Genomic DNA, 23067 nt, shown 5'->3' with positions numbered 1-23067 from the left:
AGTGTTTGTGCATGTTAGTGTAGCAATAACGGAAGAAAGTAAGAAATTAAGCCTGTTTAATGATGTTTGAATGATTTTTTATTGGTAGCACTCCTAACCTGACGTTTCCTGCCTACTTGCGAGTTGAGCACCCCTGTATCGCGAACTATCGGCTACGTTCACGTGATTCGAATGTTGAGTGTTCGTCATGAGCGGGTTCATTTTATACGTGAAGTAAGCGCGAAAAATTCATAACTGCTGAAGAATAGACTGGTGCAGACTTAAGGCTGCGTCATATTTGGTTGTGGTTTTAGAGTAGTAAATAAAACTCTGGCAAACAAATATCAGGGGTGGAAGCAGGCTTCAGTCTTTAGGGGCAACTTTGAGAACGGGAATATTATGGTTTTGGAGTAGATTTACAGCAGTAAAAGGGGAGTTTTGAAGTAGCTATGGAGCACAAAAAGATGTATTTTTGAGCATCAAAATTTATTTTTGCAGCAGATTTCTCGGGTCACACATCACTTCTAATTAGAATTTTCGCTTTTTGTGAAACCAAGAAATCTTATAAAACCAAGAACTCAGCTTTGATTCTAAGTCGTGGTTGCGATATGCTGGGGCGGGCGTTATCAGAGAGCATCAGCATGTGGCTTGTAAAACCTTCTACGTGGTGAGCTCTCACAACGGGAAGAAATTGTGCGATAAGAGCATTTCACCCTGGAGCAGTCGTCCTTATTCTCTTACTCCAGTGTTTTGTAGAGTGTCGTGATGTCGGATCCAAAATAATTAGCTTTTAGCACGCCTATTGTCATGCGGGCATGATGTTGACGAAGGCAGCAGTCGCTCTTTTCACGAGTGAACTTTTCATTCGGGCAAACCTGTGCCCGGAAAAAGAAATGTCACTTTACAAGCAATACGCGCTGTAGACTGATAACAGCGAACCAGAGCGTCGGCCGTCGTTTCAGAACTCTAATGTGCGCGTTGTGCGCGTAATTTCATCGGAAGGTTCTAAGATTATCTAGATTGTTCTCAGTACAGTCGAACCTCGATGAACGGCGCGGAGATCGCGAAATAGTTCGATATATCCCGAATTCGATATAAAAAAATTACAAAAAGATGCGTCAACAGCTTGCTGAAAACAACCAACGAACCGTTAAAGCGTGGTGCAGTAAGTACTCACTTGAAGATTCAAACATAGTATTTATTGTGTTGGTTTAAAATATTGAAAAAGAGTAGCCTGCTTTTTGTTGGCCATGGCGTGTTTGACGACTGTGTCCTCAATATAGTCCAGGCGATCCATAAGTGATAGGCGGGTGCCTTCAATCGCGCCGCAGTGGCGGCGCACAAGGGCCAAGGCAGCTACGACCTCAGCTGATGTCGGGAGCGGGGCACCATCAGCGCTTGCGGGATCCACCTCGGCAGAGTCTTCATTTGGCTGCTCAGCAGTAGCTTCGGCAACAATCTCCACATCCGTGAGCTCCGCCGTTGTGAGCTTCGCCGTTCGTAGTTAGGCCTGTCGCGCACGACAGGCCTAACTCTGAACGCACGTACACTGCGAGCACAACGACCGATGCCTGCCGATGCTACGGGGGAGGAGCTTGCAACAAGTGCGCAGTGTGCCGTTGACACCATAAAGACTGCAAGGACTGCAAGCTGCAAGGCTGCGGCGTGAGTCCGGGTGTAAAGCGCGCACATGGCGCGCCCATGCCGGCTCGCCTGACTGCTTTCCCCTACATGGCTTTCCCTTTTCCGGCGGCAGCGCGGGCCGCGTCTGAGACAGTGGTCTGCGTCCTTTCCCTCCTATACTTTCCTCCACAATCTTTACCTTCCACTCCCCCTTCCCCCACGCGAAGCCGTGTCAGTGCCTTCATATTGAAAGAAAATAACAGCTCCGCGCTTTTCACTTTCCTCATTCAAGAAGCTCTACCGCAAGGCTGCGGCGCGCGTAGGCCGCTACGTTAAAGTGGCGCTGTCGGCGCCATCGATGTGTGCAGCATTCGCAAACGCCCGCCGCTCTACCGCTACTTTCGAGAGTTGCGGGAAAGCTCGCCGCCTGACAATAGAGCACGGGCGGTTTGGGGTGGCTGAGTTTGATATATCCATTATATGTCAAACTTTGTTCGAAATAAAAAAATCAATAATGCATGCGATTTCCCGCGTGATATAGGAACCGTTCGATATAGGCAATAATTGGATATATCCATGTTCGATATGTTGAGGTTTGACTGTAATTCAGGCGTGGTTTGCGTAAGAGAGCGGTACATGCGTAATGGTGTGATAGCAAAATAGAACGGAGCGCATGCGGCATTAGCATTACAACATTACAAATTCTTGCTATTGCAGTCATTGCTTCGCCGTTGAAACTGATTTTTAGTTGGTTTTTTTTTCTTCAGTTTATATGATTCGGCTAACAGCTTTGCTGTTCAAACATATATAGAGTCGCATAATGAGGTGTGCACGCAAACTCCACCTTAACAAGATTCATGCATGAACCGAAGTACGGTGAGACTAGTGAAACAGAACCAATAGATGTGACTAAACTAAATTGATATGGACGCGGTTGCGTTCTTAGTGTAGCACACGCGTGTTGCTCAGTTGATGATAAGACTCAACTAAATTTGGTGTTGCACTCGCAAATGGCCATTGAGGCACAGCAGGTCCAATTGGCGCAAAAGGGCATAAATGGCGCAGCACTTTTACTCCTGAAATATACTAGTCAACAGCGGTCATTAATATGGTGTCAGTCAGATCTGCGTACTAATAAGTACTGCTATGGCTAGCCTAATGACATAGAAAAGTAAGGACAAAAATTATTTGTAGTTGTCGAGAGCGGCAAAAGACAAAATCACCTGGAACTTGAACTGATAGGCAGGTACCCAGTACTAGTATTCAGCGGTGCTAAGAAAATGCGCCAGAACCCTTACTTAGATATAGTGAGTGCATCATCCTAGCATGCAAGAAGTCCATGGTTCAAATGCGGATGCCGGACAATTCTCAACCAGATATATTTGTAAAGGGCAGGGGGGTCCAGGGTGTAATCTCACTGACGACCACAGGTAGTAATGCGCTCCCTCACCAGAGCAGGATTGGCCACCATGCCACAGCACTTGGCAACTACCTCCCACAAAAATGCACCAATCAACCCTTGGCCCTCGCTCCCCAGCGGCTGCGAAACAACTGGCCATGGCAACGGTCAGACCTGTGACACAGCTAAGAATCTCTGGATCCAGACAAGCCTCCATCAGAATCTGAACTTGGCTACATTTAACACCATAATGCTATCTAGTGAGCTGTGCTATTCAAGGAATGAGAGTATGTTAAATGTGATGTAATAGGACTCAGTGAAGTTAGGGAGACAAGTGACGTTTATACACTGCTGAAAAATGGGCATGTCCTATTCTATCGTGGATTAGTTGACTGAAGAGAACTAGGGGTGGAGTTCCTTATCCACAAAAATATAGCTGGCAACAGAGGAATACTATACCATTGATGAAAAGATGTAGAAGTAGTTGGCAGGATCTGGTGCAGTGCCCATAGAATGGTAAGATCTCAAATTCCCCTAGACTAATAAAAACAACGGCAGAAACTGATACACAAGAATCCAATTAATTGACTAGCGATGAGAGCGAGAGTACAGGAATTCAGTTTCACTTCAGAGTAGATTCGAGGCACTAAGCAAGGTAACCGACGTTAGCACTGGCTAAGATGGTAGAGTGATTGTGTTGAAAAAACTGGCCTCCTTGTATCTACATGGCAAGGTTACCAGAATCTTGGAAGATTGCCAACATCATCATTAATTGATAAAAAGGGGCTTAAAAACTACAGCCTACTGTCTGGTGTCTATAAGCTATTTATAAAAATAATAGCCAATATTAGGGTTAGGATGACAATAGACTTCACTAAGCCAAGAAACCAAGCAGGATTTCGTACAGGCTGTTCAGCAATACACTATATTCGTACTATCAATCAGGTAATAGAGAAATGCGTGAAATACGACTACCCCCAACACATAGCCTTCATGGATTAGGAGAAGGCGTTTGACTCAGTCGAGACACCAGCAGTAATGCAGGCACTACAGAATCAGGGCATCGAGGAACCCTACATAAACATACTGGAAGAAATCTACATAGGATCCACAGCCACCATAGTTCTCTATAAAGAAATGGACAGAATTCCAATAAAAAAGGTTGTAAGGCAGGGAGACACAATCTTTCCAACGCTATTCACTGCTTGTTTACAAAAAGTTTTCAGGTCCCTAGATTTGGAATAGTTAGGAATAAGAGTTTATGGAGAGTATCTTAGTAACCTGCGGTTCGCTGGTGACGTTGCCTTGATGAGTAACTCAGGGGATGAATTACAGCTCATGATCACAGAACTGGTCATGAAAAGCAGAAGAGTAATCATTTTTTAGTTTATCCTTAGGAGACAAGAAGAGAGCAGAGTGGGTCAGAGAACAAATTGGGGTTAAGGATATCACATTGAAATCAAGAAGTGTATGTGGGTCGGGCATGTAGTGCGTAGGCAGGATAACCGCTGGTCATTTAGGGTAAATGACTGGATTCCCAGAGAAGGCAAACGTGTGAGAAGGAAACAGAAAGTTAGGTGAGCTAATAAGATTAAAACATTGCAGCAGACAGTGCAGGATTGGGTCAACATTAGTGGAACATGGGAGAAGCTTTCGCCCTGCAGTAGAGGCTGATGATGATATACAGCACCACATGGCAGTTACCTCTCAGTAAATGAAATGCATAATAAGTGGAACATATATTTTTCGTGTCTTCAGATTCCAATGAACGAGAGTGTACTGTACATATACATATCTATATATTATATACATGTTGAGAAATGACAAACAAACGTGTTAATATGTTTACTTGTTTCAACATTTCGGTAGGAGGGCCTGCCTTCGTCAGAGAATGCCTGACCTATTCCCTGGAATAACTGGTATTGCCCAATGAAGGGAGGTCCTCCTGGCAGAACGTTAAAAGAAGTAAAGAGTTCTGCATGTTCGTTAGTCGTTTATGAATGCATACAAAGCCCTGAATTTGCAGAAGCACTTTTGGATATATAATGGTGGTACTGATGGAAAAAGTCTCGCCTGTTTCTTTTAATGCAGGGTTCATTTCCAAAAGCGGACTATGTGTTCAAGGTGTACTACCCTGCCTTCAAGAAGGTTGAAGACAGCCAGATTGGGAATGACTGACCAACCTTACGGACAAGACCCACCTGCAGAGACTGGTTCTGGTTGAGAGAGAGACCTTTTTATTGAGAGGCAAAGAATTTAGCCGGCGTGTGTAGATAGCTGACTCTGAATGGGGAAAAGGGTAGGGGACTGAAAGACAAAGAAAGAGAGTTATTACTGAAAAATATTAAAAGTTAAAATGTAATAAAAAAAGTATACAGACAGTTTGGTGATCGTTGATTTCGTAACAGCACCCGTTTAGTCCTGGGACATTTGGTGAAAGTTATATGGACTCGTGATGTTTCTCAACCTTATGTTGGGAAATAATATGGTGGGAGTATTGGGAAGAGGTGGGGCCGTGAAGCTGCTGTGTAGCTAGCATCACTTGGACATGTTCACAGAAAACTACTGTGAGCAGTGACAAACGACGATGACATGGCACAGCGTGTGCCATCTAGGGTGTAGAGCAAGAAGTAAACACCTGCTACACAGTTGCACAGTAAAGCTAATATAATACATGACACCATTATCAGGCTCTGCAGGCAGTGATGTGATAGCTGTGCGTGAAACTGGGCCAAGAGGTGAAACCTGCTACATCCTGCTCCATATTGGCAAAATTTTCCGTATTTGGAGCATACACGAGCCAAGATGTCGTTTTTGCTACCTTTCGGTCGGGAAACACAGCGGCAGGCACTTGAAATCCATAGTTTACCACTGTAACTTCAAGTGGTCATCACAGTAAACAGGAGAGTGTTTAAGTAGCTCAGTGGTGCATCAGCTGTGCCAACTGTGCCAATTTGGTACCATTTCCGATTATTGTTTCGAGCTGCACCAAAACCCTGAAGTTCGCTGAAAATGTGCCAATATGCCCAGCCAGCCTCAATTTTTTTCAGGTGCGCTAATTTCGACGAGAAATGCAGGCCACGTCGGCCACCTGCAGCTTGCGCCATCAGTCGAAGAGCGCCGACCCAAACTACTAGAATGTACTTGAAATATTCAAGGCACCCGCCCTACACTCACGAGATGCGATCGACCAAATAAAGAACAACGCTGCGCGCCCATCGGCCCGCTGACTGCAGATAATACCTGTCAGTGGGACGACGGAACTTAAGACAAAAATGCGTTGCTGTAGCCACCAAGGCTCTGCGGGAAATGTCAATTTTCTAGCTTGAAAACGTGGCTATGGCTTGTTAAGCATTAAAGCTGGAAGCGTAAGCCACGTTTTTCTCACACGAACAAGCTCGATGTGCTGCGAACACTGCCGTTGTTAGCGACCACGTCGATTGCCTTAACAATGGAATGTAAACCGTTAATTTTTGTCTTGAAGTTGCATCGTCCCTGCCACAACGCTTCGCAATGGATATACCGTCGCTGGGCTGACAGGCGCGCGTTGTTACTTTACCTGGTCGAACGAGGGTTGAAAGGGAGCCGAAGCAGCACCTAACCTGACGGTGAAAAAAAAGGTGAGGGGGGGGGGGGGGGGAGTGAGGTAGTGGTGTAGTGGCACGGCCGCTGGATGACAAAGCGCACGGTGCGCTCTTTTATCCAACGACCCTGGTAGTGGTTTGAAAATTTCTTAGCACGCGCTTGGCATCCTGGAACGCCAGCGGCCGAAAGCGGCACCCCCACGTGTTTGACGCAGATTGCTGCTCAGGGACGTCCGACCACGCTAGTCTTGCTTTAATTCCCCTACCGCTTCCCTCTTCATGCCGGATTGACAATAAAATTGTTTCACTCACTCACTTTGCTACGCTTGGCTTCGCTGCAGTACATTGATGTCGTGCAGAAAAGCGTATTGAGATTTAGAAGGGGCTGTTAGCGTTATGGGGCACTGCACATTTTGCTCAGTTATTCATGCGTTTGTACACCACACATTTTTTGAGTACCAGTATAACTACTGACTTTTAAATAAGCTACTTGCAATCATTTGAAGCAGTGTATGACATTTCTGCTCCCCTAAAAAAACTGTATTGTGTGCCAGTTCTTTTTTTATTTTGTTTTTGCCACCCCTACTCCTCAGGTTTACGAATCTCAAATTTCAAGGCCGTGAGCTTCGCAGACTGATATTGAAATTCGCAGAGTCGGTCAAATGATTTGACAGGTGCAGCAAATTCTACTATGTACTTTATCATCGTTTGCTCAGCAGGGTGGTTCGAAGTACTACTTTCATTGAAGTTAGCAGTACTCATGTTCACGCCGCACGATTTAGGTGATGTTGAATGGTTAAAACACATTTTTTTTTTTTTAATGCAAGCTTCTTTTTTTATACTCCTCCAGATTTGGTATTTTATGATGAAAAATGCATCTTTTTCCCCGTAACCTGCTACATATTTGGAATTTAGTGCTCCGAAATTAACATTTCGCTGCTCCAAAAATTGCTCCGAATTGTATTTCGGCTGTTGCACCCCTGGTAGTTGCTAGGTGCTAGCTTTCCAAACAGTTTTAACTCGCCCATATTGCAAAACTTACTGTTAGATTTCAACTCACCCATACGGCAAAACCTACTGCATTTGTTTTATATTCCTACTGGCCCATACTGTCATATAACATTATTTAGTTCAATAAAATAGCTTTTAACTGTTCTGGATACAGTTAAAAAAGTAATAATGACCTAGTTGTTCTTGTAGCACAGCCTCGCTTGACTGACTGTGTAGATTACACTAATTTAGTTGGTGTGTGTAGAATCGACTGTTCATTTAACTTGTTTTTCTATTATTATTGATAGGGCTATTTGTTCTAGTTTATTTCTAAAATGTTTCACACAAAGTGCCTATGTTTTAAGGTTGTACAGTTGGCAGAATTTACCAACAGTAGCACAGGCTATACAGTTCATGTCATCTTTTCTAGTTTTATGCGCTGTTACATATGTTGGAGTGACTGTTATACTTCGCTGAGAAGGCATGGTGTCGTATCTCGTCTGGACTTCTCAACCTCGGCAACTATGCACCTTGTCAAAAAAAATACATGCTCCCCCTCTCCCATCATTGTAAATTTTGTCGAGCACACATGAAATAGCTGGAACAAAGGACCAGTTACTAACCCATCTTTCTTATTAACCGCTCATTAGCCAGAAACCTTGGAATTCTGTATGTAAAGCACAATAGCACACACTTGTTCACGCAATGAAGGGCAAAGTTCTACAAAATATACAAATGTAATCAGACTTGTATTTTTTAGAGTATATAGTAAGCATGAACAGTTTATACAGATTGTGTTTCCAGTAGTTAACGCAAGCATCAGGGAAAGCTGGATTTATTTAACATAACATATTCTTGGGAAGTGTCAGGTTAAACTGTCTTGGGGATATGTGCAAAAAAGCGATGAGCAGTGACCTAAGTTCACGTTTAGAAATACTACGAATGAAAATGCATGCATGCCAAAATGGATTTCCATTGACATGCTGTGCAACAGCTCCGGCTTAGAGACAAATGTTTACAGCCGAAAATGTCTGGCTAGTAACTGTTCCAAATGATTGTGAGGCTGCTACAAAGTTAGATCTTAGTTGCTGCAGATGCTGTGCAAAAGTCGCTTTGGTCAATCACATCACTGTAAAGGGTATAAAAGCGAAGCAAGTCCAGGCAAAAGTCTGCTGCACACAAGTAAATCAATCTTGGTGTGACCATTGCTGTCTCGCACATCCCTGGCCATGCTCGTTGCTCACTTGTATGCACACATCTGTGACCTCTCCTGTCCCTTGGTCATCATCATCATCAGCCTGACTACGTCCACTGCAGGACAAAGGCCTCTCCAATGTTCCGCCAGTTAACCCGGTCCTGTGCTTGCTGCTGCCAATTTATACCCGCAAACTTCTTAATCTCATCTGCCCACCTAACCTTCTGTCTCCCCCTAGCCCGCTTGCCTTCTCTGGGAATCTAGTTAGTTACCCTTAATGACCAGCGGTTATCCTGTCTACGCGCTACATGCCCGGCCCATGTCCATTTCTTCTTCTTGATATCAGCTATGATATCTTTAACCCCCGTTTGTTCCCTAATCCACTCTGCTCTCTTCTTGTCTCTTAAGGTTACACCTACCATTTTTCTTTTCATTGCTCGCTGCGTCATCCTCAATTTAAGCTGAACCCTCTTTGTAAATCTCCAGGTTTCTGCTCCGTAGCTAAGTACCGGCAAGATACAGCTGTTATATACCTTCCTCTTGAGGGATGGTGGCAATCTACCCGTCATAATTTGAGAGTGCTTGCCGAATGTGCTCCACCCCATTCTTATTCTTCTAGTTACTTCAGCTGCTCTTTTCCGAGGTTGTTGTACATTACTTTCGTTTTCTGCAGATTCATTTTAAGACCCACCTTTTTGCTCTCCTTGTCTAACTCTGTAATCATGAGTTGCAATTCGTCTCCTGAGTTACTCAGCAATGCAATGTCATCGGCGAAGCGCAGGTTACTAAGGTACTCTCCATTGACTTTTATCCCTAACTGTTCCCATTCTAGGCTTCTGAAAACCTCCTGTAAGCACGCGTTAAATAGCATTGGGGAGATTGTGTCCCCCCTGCCTTACAACCATCTTGATTGGTATTCTGCTGCTTTCTTTATGAAGCACTATGGTAGCAGTTAATCCCCTGTAGATTTCTTCGAGGATGTTTATATATACTTCATCGACGCCCTGATTCCGCAGTATCTGCATGACGGCTGATATTTCTACTGAATCAAACGCCTTCTCGTGAATATATTCTGAGCATTTCTCTATTACCTGATCGATAGTATAAATGTGGTCGATTGTTGAGTAGCCTGTTCGAAATCCTGCTTGTTCCTTTGGTTGATTGAATTCTAATGTTTTCGTTACTCTGTTAGCAATTACCTTTGTAAATAGCTTGTACACTACAGAGAGCAAGCTAATCGGCCTGTAATTCTTCAAGTCCTTGTCATTTCCTTTCTTTTGTATTAAGGTGATGTTAGCATTCTTCCAAGACTCTGGTGCTCTTTCTGTCAGGAGGCACCTCGTAAACAGGGTGGCTAGTTTTTCCAACACAATCTGTCCTCCATCTTTCAGCAGATGTGATGTTACCTGATTTTCACCAGCAGCTTTGCTTCTTTGCATGCTCTCCAAAGCTTTTCTGACTTCTATCATTACTGGTGGGATGTCATCTGGGTTACTGCTAGTTCCTATAGTATTAAAGTCGTGGTTGTCCCGGCTACTGTACAGATCTCTGTGACACTCCTCCGCTATTTTAACTATCCTATCCATATTGATAGTTATTTTGCCTTCTTTGTCCCTTCGTGCATACATCCGATTTTTGCCTATCCCAAGTTTCCTCTTCACTGCTTTGACGCTTCTTCCGTTTTTCAGAGCTTGTTCAATTCTCTCCATGTTATATCTTCTTACATCGAACACCTTACGCCTATTAATCAACTTCGAAAGCTCTGCCAGTTCTATTTTGTCTGTTGTACTTGAGGCTTTCATGATTTCACGCTTCTTAATGAGATTCTTCGTTTCCTGGGAAAGCTTGCCAGTGTCCTATATAACTACCCTGCCTCCGACTTTCACTGCACACTCCGTAATGATACTCGTCAGATTATCATTCATTGTATCTATGCTAAGGTTGGTTTCCTCACTAAGAGCCGAGTACCTGTTCTGAAGCGAGACTCTGAATTCCTGTACTTTCCCTCTCAGTGCTTGTTCATTTATTGGCTTCTTGCGTATCAGTTTCTGTCGTTCCTTCCTCAAGTCTACGCAAATTCGAGACTGTACCGTTCTATGGTCACTGCATCGTACCTTGCCAACCACTTCCACATCCTGCACGATGCCTGGGTTCCTTCTCTGGCTCCTTCTCTTGACATGGCTCCTTCTCTTGACAGAGACGTATTCTGTTTTGCTGCTCATCTATTTTAGTCAAGGATGTGAGCACAGAAGCTTCTGCTAGCAAACATGGAGAGTGGTAAGCAGTCATGGTGTGCTCATGTCAAAGCAGTGAAACATTCATTGGTCCCACACGTAAGGCCACTTGTGCGCAATACATTTTTCTTCATCGCACTGTACATGCTCCTTAGCTCTGCATGTCCGTATTGCGTTGTATCACACAGTGCCTTTATCAAGAGACTGCCTGATGAAAACCATCGTTTTATAAGTGGTAACAGCCAGGAAAGGTGAGAAAATGAAATCTGCTGTGCCTGCTATTAAGGACCCTGAATGACTATAGCACATTTGCACTGTACATTGAATGATAAGACCAGGGTTTCGCAATACAATGATGATGCTTTACTGCAAAAGAAGTCATGGACATATGTTTGTGTGTGTCAGAGAAATGAGAACTAATTGTTAACTGTTTCTTTTTCTATGTCTTAAAAAGCAAAATAAGCCATTTTGCCTAGAAAGGTGAGAAAATAGGGATGTGCAAATATTTCACCTTTTGAATATTTTTCTGATAGTGTTTGCTAGTCTTTTCAATGCACACTAGAATAGTTCTATTCCAAGTGTTCAAACTTTTGGAAACTGAATAAATCGGCATGCGGTGTACTTGGTCTTATGTTTTGCACCACGTATAGAACTTCCACTGATGCTTCGAGCCGCCTCTACATGACGAATGTGGCTGGTTTAAAAGGCAAAATAAAGCCCAAAAATTGGGAAAGGTAGCCAAAATGTAGCCAACTTAGGCCAAAGGCAGTAAAAAGTAACTCATAGTTACCATGCATAAGTGAAAATCACTTTGACATTTTTATTTACAACTAAATGCAAAAAGCATTTAGGTGAGAATGTGTGTATGTATAGACTGCTTGTAACGCAAGTCACCGGAGTCCTTCATTAATTCTTTCATTTATTTATTCATTCAATCATTTTTATTTCTTATAGACCCCCAAGGAGGTATGACATAAAGGGTGGGTAAATGTACAATCGATAGTGTTATCACATTGATCGATGTAAGTTACATTTAATATACTATGCATGAAGCTTATGGGCAGGAGATTGTGGCAATATCGTGAGAAAGGCTGTTCCAGTCGTTAGCTGCCCTAGGGGGAAAAAAATAAGCAGGAAATGTTTCAGTGCGGGCATGTGGCCAGAATACTTGGAAGCGCATTGCCGGTATGGTGAAATATGTGAGCTGCAGGGATAATGTAAGGACAGAGATTAAGTGGTTAGTGAGGAAACTTGTGATATAATGAGAGGGTTGCAATGTGTCGATGACAAGATAAAGTTGATAAGGTGCACTCAGCTTTGAAGGATGAAGCACTGATGTCGTATCAGTATGAAGCATGAATGAATCTAGCTGCATGATTTTGAATGGTTTCAAGAGAATTAGTAAGACCAATTTCAGGTGAGTTCCAGATGGGAGATGCGTATTCTAACTTTGACCTGGCTAATGATATAGTTTTAAGCGAGTTGCGAATAATTTTACATGTGTCGTAGCACTGTGTAAATCCCGTTTTAAGAAGCTCAGGGTTCTGTTTGATGTCAATGCGATTATAGTAATGTGAGTGTTCCACGACAAATTGTAGGATAAGATGACTAAGTAGTTGATGATTATGTTGATGCAATTTTAGTAATGTGAGTGTTCCACGAAAAATTGTAGGATACGGTGAGTAAGCGGTTACTGATTCGACAGAGACATTAGCTATGTTATAAGAGAAGCGAAGAGGGTTTTGACTACGAGTGAATGGGATTAGTTTGCAGTTAATAGGGTTTACGATTATAAACCAGTCATTACGCCATTGTATGGTTAAGGTCTTGTTGTAATACCATTTGTTCAAAAGGGTTAGTAACGGTTCGATAAATGACACAGTCGTCAGCAAACATGCGGCAATTCAATGATATGTCCAAAGGTAGGTCGTTAGTGTAAATTAGAAATAAAAGAGGACCAAGGACAGAGGCCTGTGGTACACCCGATGTCACCGGGAGAGGTCCAAACAAACTATCATTTGTAAACACTGATTGTGTGCAGTTAGTCAGGAAATCTTTTATCCGGGTACATACGGGTGTAAGTTTAAGGAAGACAGTTTTTTAATTAGGTGTTTATGGGTTACTTTATCGAAGGCTTTCACAAAATCAAGGAATATGGAATCCGTTTGTTTGTTAATGTTGAGGCTGGCATGAACGTCATGAACAAAGATGACAAGTTGGGTCTCGCAAGAGTGTTCCCCACGAAACCCATGTTGAGAATGTTGAAAGAAGTTATGGGAGTAAAGAAAGCTCATCACGTAAGAGTAATTGTTGTGTTTCATGAGTTTGCAAGGTACACTTGTCAAAGAGATTAGTTGGTAGTTCAGTGGAGTGTTCCCGTTACCAGATTTGAAGATAGAAACTACTGTTCCAGTCATTTGGAATGATGCCTGCTGAAAGAGATTGCAAAAATAACAATACAAAATACTCCGACGCTATGTGATGAATATTTTTAACTATTTGGCAATAATACCATCTAGTCCAGATGCTGATGTTAGCTTCAACTATTCCATGGGGGATGAGATAGTGTCAGCAGCAAAACTGATTTCAGGCATGGCAGGTGTGATATGAGATGAAAACACAGGTAAGGGTGCGTGTGATTTTTTAGTAAATAGAGATGAGGAGGCGTTATTGAAGGCATTAGCGAATTCAGTTTCTAAAGAACCTCCACAGGTTCGTTGGTAAAACATGTTCCAACAATATCTTTAGGGTTAATTACCTCCTGAAACTTGTACAGATTGTTAGCATATTGGGCAAATTGTTTAAAAATTTGAACTTTGTGTCACGAATAGCCATCAGTTATGTTTTTTCAGCCTCGTAGTATGTACTTATCCCAGTTTAAAAGCACTGAAATTTGGGGGAGTTCGTACTTGAACATAGTGGTATTTAGAGCGCGTAAATAGACAAGAAATGAAAGGCAGAGGTAGACAGACGAGTGCTCCCTTCAAACTAAAGTTTATTCACAGAAAAGGCCAGGTTTTATCCTACACCCAACATGGAAACGCATGCGTGAAACAACAATTTAAAAAAACCGGAAGACAGCTATCGCCTCAGAGATAAAAAAACACAAAAAACCAAGTGTCTTCTACACATGAAGACATCATACATGAACAAACAACTGAAGTGAAAGACCACAAATGTCATGGCAAGCAAGAAAGTGGCTATTGCTGACCTGCTCTCAGTGTTGAAAACTTATCTAAGTAAGCCACTGGTTAGTAGATTAATAAATGGCTGGCTGGTGCACGTGGATGCATTTTTGTGAATATAGAAGGCCTCCATTATTTCTCTTGTCCTGATCTTGTGCCAAAAAAGAACAGAGGTTTTGCTGAACTCTGGAGTGCACCCACATTCTTGACAGTGCCGTGCGAAGCAACGTTACTACGTGAGGCATGAATAAGGCGTGCCTTTTAGGGAACTATGGTACTCCCTTAGCTTGATAGTCAGGCAGCAGCCAGCCTGACTTAAGTAGCATAGGCTGCATGTGAAAGGAGTAGTGTAATCAACGTTAGCAACACGGGAAACAAGATTCATTCTATGGTTAACGTTGCATGTGGACTGTTTCGGCAATCCTTTGTTTTGTAGGCGCTTGTGAAGAGCCGGACAAATAGAACCTATTTTTTATGCTTTGCATTAAAAATGACGTCTACATTGTATTACGAGGCCACCTTTCTCAGTCGATGAGAAAGATTGTGAACATATGGAATGACGGCGTGTTTTCTTCCCTTCTCCACTGGAACAACAGTTTCTTCATCATTCGGTTTTGCCGTGATGAGCTTCAGGCACTTTTGGCTCGCTGTGGCGATGCTGCTTTCAGGGTAGCCAGCCTCGCGCGGTTTCTTTACTTGGCCTGTTGCACATTCGTGCATCAAATGGTGGCATGATTTTAGGACCGATAAACGAATGCAGTTAAAGGAAATTCCATTTTTTACCAGCTTGGAATGCACGGAGGGGTTATCTAGCAGGGCTTTTGAAGAGCGGGGCAAGTATTTCCAGCACACGTGTGAGCCACCTAGCACGAGGTTCTAAACCCTCTTCCCTAAAGACCTTCAACACGTCCACTACGTTGTGACAGAAATTGAGAGCATCAACAAAGATGAGGATCCACGTACCTTGTCTGTCTACCTCTATCTTTCGTCTCTTGTATACGTGCTCTAAATACCACTATGTCCTTATTCCAGTTGTGGGAGCCCTCTTTTAGTTCGGCAGTCCGAAATCTACATTTTTTTCTTGTTGTCTAGTCATTGCAAACATTTATTAAACCATGGATTCTGACTGTTAACACAGATAGTGGTTTTAGGGATGAAGTTGGTTATTAGCTCGGTCAGCTTATGCTTGAAAATTTGCCAGTTGTCCTGAATAGAGCAGTGGTAAAATTTAGACTGAAACGTTGAAAAAAGTACTGCAAGTTCATTATTTATGACATCATCGTTAACCTTATCATATAAGGTTATAACTTTTTTTGTATGTGTGGAGTAACAGGGCTGGAACTATAATTTGCATGCATTACTTTGTGGTCACTGATCTCACGGATAGTGAATCGAAGACAGGCTATCAGGATGAGTTGCTAGTATTAGATTTAAAATGTTAGAGGAATCGCACGTGACACACGGTTGGCTGAGTTACTAACTGAATTAGGTTGTAATCAAGAACATTGCTGAAAAATATATAGCTTCTGCTGAGTTAGGGATAAAAGTGTCATCTTACCAGAAAAATATAAGTCGCTGAAAAGAATGATATCAGCTTTAGAATACTTCGATGTAAGCTGGTTTAAAATTTAACCAAGTGCACGAGAAAAGTTAGCATTGTTATGTGGAGGCCTATAGCCAACACCTAAAAATACAGATTGCGGCAATGCTTGAATCGAATCTCACAAAATTTCTTAATCTGGGTCGATCATAATAAAAGAACATGGTAAGTGATTAACGATTGCAACTTGTTGGCCACGTTTCCGTAAGCTGCTATCTGATGACTTGACAAGATGTGATAGGCGATCGCGTTTAGGCATGAAATTGTGGGCGTTCGTAAAAATTGCTGGAAAAGAAAGGTTAGCTTTTAATTTAGGGTAAAAATTGTTGGTTTTAGTTTGACGTCGACATGATTGCTATTTAATTTCTTGCACTGTTTTGGGGTTTCATTGAACGAGTAGCATTTCAAGCCTATGTGTAGCGTTTTATAGCACAGAGAGAATGGACAGGACATCTGCTCTGCAAACTTGACCAACTGGCTTCTGACATTTTGAACATGACACGAGAAATCCTCTTCAATGCTGTATGTGGTTCCTAAGAGCTTATGTTCGTTTGAAACAATTTTGTGTTTTGTCTTGTGAAAAGCGAACTTCACAATTATTGGTCTACATCTGTCGACTGAGTGACAGCCCTAGCGACGCACTTGATCAATTTCTTTAGGGTTAACATCTTTGCCTAAGTAGTGATAACAATGAAGTATGATTAGTAACTTGGATTTAGCATTAGCATCTGGTAAGCCATAAAAATTAAATTGTTATGCCATGACCTGTTCTCTGCATCATCCAAATGTGCCTCAAGTTCATTTGTATTGCGCGCTGCATGAACAGTGTTGCTTTTATTTGTTCAAGTTCTGTTTTCAGTGGTGGCAGAGCTTGGTAATGTTCTTTCATATCAGTGATTTGCATTGTTAGGTCGGACAGAGCGTGTTTTGAAGTTAGTAACTGACTTTTCAGTCCCTGCACTTTCTTCAAGATTGCTGAAAGGCCTGCCGAAAGCTTTTGCAGTTCAAGGAGTATAGCATTAGGGTCCGGATTAGGCTCTATGTCTCCTGATTCAAGTAGCAATAACAATTTCACGGCACTGACACATTCAACAACAGTCGTACAGCAGCAATGTGGGCTTGGAAGCTGCAGCAAGAAGTAATTACTGCTCTTCTTTGTGAAGAGTGATTACGGAACACTAACCTGCATAGCGAACAGCAGCGAGTTAGTTGGTGACGAAACGGAGCAGCCAGCAATCCCATGAAGCGCTGCCGATGGGGCACACTTATAGACGTTTTTACTGGAGAGGATGATCCCTTTCTTTCTGGGCTGTTGCACGGGAGTATAAAAGCTGACGTCACAGCTTTGGCCCTGAATTTTTGGGGGCTCATGCATGTTAACAACAGTGCAGAGAGGCTTATGGTGGCGCCCAGGTAGCTTTCAGTAAAAAGGTCTATAGCCGATGGGGTAGATGACGTTGCTGGTGATGGGAGTGTCCATCCACCGTTACCCAAGCAACCTTGGCCGACTGCCAACCATTGGCGGATGGCTGGTACGTAGTCGGCAGCCGACTTCACTGGCCCCCAGACATTAAAAAAAGGTTGGCGCGAGGTGCGCTGCCAGTTACGTCGGCACTTGATCGACGGCATGGTTCAGGCCTACGTCGGCGGCCGAGTTAACGCCGATCCTGCCAAACACTTGTCTGGGTGACCAGTCGGCAACACATCGGGCCGGCCTTGGTTGCCGAGTGAGCACATAGTAAAACATTGTGCATTTATTTAGGCTGGTGTAAAATATATTGTTGAGTGATTTTAAATAACATTCTCAGTGTATACTGGGACAGATCTAAAAAGTCCTCGAGAAGGTAGTTGAAGTTGACGTTTGGGCATGAGCTGCACTTTGGTTTTCGACTGAATTAGTGTTATTTTCACGTAACAATATAAACACCAGTGTGTTTTCTTTAACATTTAAAAAACATTACCTGGGAGACAGTGGGGTACAACATACCTGTGGCCTTAAGCTCAATCACTTTAATTGGCAGAGAGTACTTGTGCGACAATCTGATTACATTATTGACCAAATAACAAAAATATTAGTAATTTAATTCGTACATCGTTTTGCCAGGTGAGCATATCCACGTTGAGAAATTTCGCGGCACCATCATTCGCCAAAAGGGCAAGAAATATATTGTTACGGTTGAAGAAAAAATGACTGGGTTTATTTGCAGGGTACGGATTGAGGATGAGATGGGGCAATCAGAAGTAAAGATAGAGTCCTCTGACTGCAGCAGACACCGTCGTCTTCCTCTTTCACATCACCGCACATATACCACAGCGCAGCTGATATCGTAGCAAGATATATATATATATACATATATATATATATATATATATATATATATATATATATATATATATATATATATATGTTTGTGTGTGTGTGTGTGCATCTATGTGTGGATTTTCAGCTACGCTTTTGTCTTTCTTATTTATAAGAAAAGTGACTGAAGAAACGGTGCATTTCTGCCTCAAATATTTGATTACGTAAATATTAGATCGCTAACGTAAGCAAATTTGACTCAAACAATGCATTTATGCCATTTATAAGCTAAAAGCGCAGGAAAAGTGCAGACAAGGCAAGGTGGTCGCGGTATTGGTTGGAAGAAGAAGGCGCCTAACCAATCCGTGAAGAGGGTACGTGCCATTCATTCAAGGAAGCAAACAAACAAACAAATTTCTCCAGCTAGGTTGGGAGCACAACGCAACACCTGCGAGCCAAGCTCAACTCGGAAATCGCGTGCTAGTAAAGAAACACAGAAAGGAAAAAACACATGTAAAAAAAACATTTACTACTGCATAGTTCTACTGGCCCGACCGCTTGTACTTTTGTAGCCCCATAAGCTCCCGGTGGGAGGACGAAACCACCCCTATTTTTGAAGGTATTTGTTTTTTCTCACCTCACAGAGCAACACGTGTGTTCCTTCGAAAGAAATAACAAAATAAAGAGTTGGGGTCCTGTGGTTCTGTTTGGGGAGAGAACACATACACCACACATCACATCAGAGAAAGAAAACCTGAAGGGAGGAAAGGAATGCGGTTGTGCACCAATGGGGGCGAAGCCTGCGTTGGGCCTTTTGGTTTCTTTCACTACTTTTTCTTTAGGTTTTGTTTTAGGAAGGAGACAACACTCGGAGGGCCGACGAGTTGCTGAAGTGCTACCATGCAAAGTCGTACATGCATTGAGCAGCATTTCCTTTGCCATGTTCCTAGAAGCAGCCGCGTCCCACCGCCGAAGATTTCATGCGTACTCGTTAGTGACAATGCTTCCTGACGCATTTCTAGTTTTGTCCCTTAGAAAAATTCACTTTAATCTGCGCAACTGATGTGTCAATCGGGTAGTCTCTTCTAGCTGACTGATGAGAGTGGTTCAGGTGAACGGCTGCTGTATCAGTCGTTGTTGATCGTTTACGGGTTAATATACGCCTTTCATGTTTTTTTTTCGTTTGCTTTTATTGCAACAGCGACAATTATTGCTTTTGTTCCCATTAGGGAGCACTGCAACAAGGACTGCAAAAAGTCCACTTCGCGGTCAGTCACAGACTTCTTGCCGAGGGCAAATTGTTGCTTGGGTAAAGATGGGGCTTCGTGATTGTGGCAACACGCTGGCAGGTAGAGACGAGATCAAGTCCCATTTTCTGTTCGTTTGGTCGCCGGCCAGAGCAATGTCGAAGCGCCACAATCCGCATTCCGGCGATGTGTTTGCAGAAGTGGACACACCGGCAACAAGAAACAGATGTGCGACGATGGCTGATAGCACTTGCATTGCAAGCAGTGGCGGGTTAGTTCGTAACAAACCGGAGCAGCCACCAAGCCCACCCATCGCAAATATCACTATAGGTTGTACTGCACTATAACCAAAGCAACCTTATTTAATGGCCGCACTTGTGCAAAATGTGCTGAGCATGCAGCATTGTGTGTCTAAAAATTGAAGCAAGCGATGCATAGTGCTTACAACCATTCAAGTTTCCGAATGTTAAAAAATATATATATCAGCGACCGAAGAACCGTCTTGCCAAGGAAATGAATGTGAAAGGAGAAAGGGGTTTAAAAAAATCGCGAAAATGTGTAGATTATATCTCAGACTGTCTCGATTATGCGCATTACATAGAAACTATGTCGAATCACGTCCAAAGTTTCTCAAGCTGAAAGACGCCAATCTTTCGATTTCATGGGTGCGCATCCGATTTCAAGACTTCTCAATCAAATCTTGTACCACCATTTGAGTGTTACACCGTAAACAGTTTTGTTGATTTCGTATCGAATCGCGGAACCTAAGTAGCACGCGACTGACAATGGTTAGGCAGGGCAGCGATCGGCCCAGCCGTCAGCGCCACGGCGTCGATTCCACGAAGCGTTGAGGGAGCCAACGAGCCATTCCTGCCATGCATGGCGTGAGTTTGTCGTGCTGTTTAAGGCATGTCGGCAATTTTGTATTGCGGTTTTAAGGCGATTGAAAACATCGATGCCCATTTTCGACCACAGACCCTTAAAAAGGGATGCGCACTGTACGACAACAACCATGTACATGGTGTTAAAAAAGTGAACACAGACATCGCAGCGAAGTGCTTTTCACAGGAAAGCAACCATGCTTACGACGTTGAATTCCACTTAGGCACACAAATACGACCGTATACGTTTCTTGATCAGCTATCACTTGTAGGTTTATTACTCAAAAACCTCGAAAGCTGTTGAGCAGGAGCTGCGACCACCTCTTATATACAGGAGGAAATATTGTCGGAAGGTAACCAGGATGATGCTCAATGGTGCTTTTTCGCTGTTGATGAAATGCCTCGAGAATATCCTGGTATTCTCACTAGGTTTCCAAGATGAGAGGTCATCGGTGCTAAAACATTGAATTGCGAGCAATCAGCTGACACTCAATAACGCGAAAACAAAGCGTGTGAAAGTGTGCGCGAGCGATATGCAAATATCCGAATACACGACGAGTGATGAAGCAATCAACTGACAATAACAGGAAAATAAGACATGTGTGCGAGAGAAGCGGTAATTTGCCAATACTCCACGTGTTACGCGGTGCACTCCAGTCTTATTTTTGTCGTACTAAGCACGTGAAAGCTTCAGCTATAATGAGCCCGTTCCAGCAGTCTAGCCATTGTCCTGGTGCACAAAGGAACGGCAAGGCACATTGACAAATTAATGCGTGGAAAAATGCGCCATGCGTTCAGCTCTTACGATGTTATGTTTCACGATCGACAACCACTGTGTGTGTTTTAACACACGCTTGTGAGCAGTTGTAACGTTGTCGTGCGTTGCACCAATGCTTCCCGTTATTGTTTAAGCTCTGATGTCATTTAACAATTTGCAAGTGCGACACTTACTTGAAGCGCCAAACAGCGGCGATACACTTCTGCTGCCGAGTTGCTTCCCTCGGTCTCGATGGGAGGCGATACATTATCGCCGACATCCCCTTCTTTGTTGTGGCAATCCTTAAAGCAGCAGTATCTGAGTTTTTTTGGTTTTTTTGTCGGAGTTTTTTTGTTTGAAGTTGTCGGCAAAGTTTTGTTTGGCGTTCTATGAATCAGTTGCCAGACTGCCGCCAAACTTGGCAGAGAAATTTGCCCCTGTGGTTGTGGCTTCTTCGTAAAAGTTTGGTGTCTTCCGCAGTGTATTTCACGAGTGCATGAGCGACACTGGCCATTTTAATTAACTAAATTAACTGTGCCTTGCAGACGTTAGGACGCGTTTTCTTGCTGTGTGTGCCGCTGTGCAATTAAGAGATCATGTCTCTGAGTTAGGGAAGCAATGACGCGTCGTCCGCCGTGCATTTCGCGAGTGCGTGTGCAATGAACTTGTTCGCGAGTGCATGAGCGGCGCTTGCCGTTTTAATTGACAAATGAACTGCACTTTGCAGAAGTCGGGGTGCGTTCTCTTGCTGTGGGTGCATCTGTGCAATTAAGAGATCGCGTCTCAGTATCAGGGACGACGGAAAAAACTAAATAGAGTCGCAGAAGGTGGTGTGCTGCCCCCCCTTTTATTATTATTTTTTTTTTCACAGCTGATCGTGCCGCGTCGACCGCGCGCCACAACAAAGACGCTACGCTTCCCCTAGCTGTGTGAGGACAACACATATCGTTCGGACTCGTATACATATGACGAATAAACATCCCAAGGCTGGCTAATCGTGGTACGTCAGATATGCTACAGCTTTATAAGCCTAGCTGGAAGGCTGCTTTATCGGCGCAGTTGGAGCAGGTTAAGCGCGACTCGCACGTACCTGTACAGTCAAGCCCGACTATATCGAACCCGTTTATATCAAATTATCCCGTATATTAAAAAATTCCTAAACACGTTAAGCTTAACTTGAGAATATATAGCAAAAGTTACTGTTTTATCGAACAAAATTAGCAACGACAACTGATATATCAAACTCCATGTGCCTCAAAAGTGCCCCAGCAAGTTGGCTTTCCCTCGCGGTGGCAGGGAAAACTGATGGCACCACCCTAGAAAAAGTTCGTTAGACCCGGTTGTGCGCGGGCGAACACCCCCCTCTAAGAAATGATCCTGGCCCGCTCGCAGCGCTTACAGCCAATGAGAGGCCGTCGTGCTTTCTCCGAGGCGCGAAGGCGGTAGAAGTGAGCGCCATTTTTTCTTTCCTTATGCTTGTGTGCCTGCTGCTGCCGATTCAGCGTGGTCTGTGGTGTTGCCTGTTGGTGCTCTGTGAACTGTATTGGCGCGCTGTCATCATGGCTTGCGCAAAGAGGCGAAATTTGCCGTTCGCCGCGAAACTCGAAATCACAAATCGCGTTGAGCGCGGTGAAAAGAAGTGCGACGTCGCCTCCGCGTACAAAATTCCAAAGAGCACCTTGAGTACTATCCTGAAGAGCAAGGCAGACATCAGGGCCAAGTCGGACAAAAGGCCTGGTGCCCGTGGCGCCCGACATGCGCGCGCTGCTGTGTACGAAGATGTTGAAGCGGCCGTTTACAAGTGGTTTAATTGTGGACGTTCGGTCGCGAAACATCCCGGTGTCCGGCCCTATGATCGAGCGGAAAGCCAAGGACCTTGCTTTTCTGCTTGGCAGGAATGATTTCCAAAGTGGTTCAGGCTGGCTTCAGCGGTTCAAAGAATGGCACGACGTTATTGGCAAAGCTATTACAGGTGAAAGCAGAGTGGCGGACCTGCACAGCGTAGAAAAATGGCTCAAGGAAAACTGGCGAGATATCACAGCAAAATATAGAGCCCAAGATATCTTCAATGCGGATGAAACCGCTCTATTTTGG

At 43.5% G+C, this 23067-nt stretch overlaps 2 protein-coding genes across 10 annotated transcripts in view; one reads left to right on the top strand and one right to left on the bottom strand.

Annotated features, from left to right (window-relative positions):
- The window catches only part of PolE2 (DNA polymerase epsilon subunit 2), a 340119-nt gene extending 334737 nt beyond the window's left edge, over positions 1-5382 (top strand). For all 3 annotated transcript variants that reach the window (XR_012895549.1, XM_037424388.2, XM_037424387.2), the window contains one exon: positions 5093-5382. Coding sequence is in view for 2 of the 3 variants with exons in the window: in XM_037424388.2 (XP_037280285.1) it covers positions 5093-5179 (87 nt within the window). In the remaining variant the exon portion in view is untranslated. The remainder of the gene's footprint in view (positions 1-5092) is intronic.
- The window catches only part of LOC119173582 (uncharacterized), a 56106-nt gene extending 34761 nt beyond the window's left edge, over positions 1-21345 (bottom strand). For all 7 annotated transcript variants that reach the window (XR_012895551.1, XR_012895550.1, XM_075896341.1 and 4 more), the window contains exon 1: positions 21168-21345. Coding sequence is in view for 1 of the 7 variants with exons in the window: in XM_075896343.1 (XP_075752458.1) it covers positions 21168-21253 (86 nt within the window). In the remaining 6 variants the exon portion in view is untranslated. The remainder of the gene's footprint in view (positions 1-21167) is intronic.
- Positions 21346-23067: the final 1722 nt, after the last annotated feature.

The sequence above is a fragment of the Rhipicephalus microplus genome, chromosome 5, assembly GCF_043290135.1.
Source record: "Rhipicephalus microplus isolate Deutch F79 chromosome 5, USDA_Rmic, whole genome shotgun sequence".
Lineage (NCBI taxonomy): Eukaryota > Metazoa > Arthropoda > Arachnida > Ixodida > Ixodidae > Rhipicephalus > Rhipicephalus microplus.
This window is presented reverse-complemented; position numbering and strand designations above follow the sequence as displayed.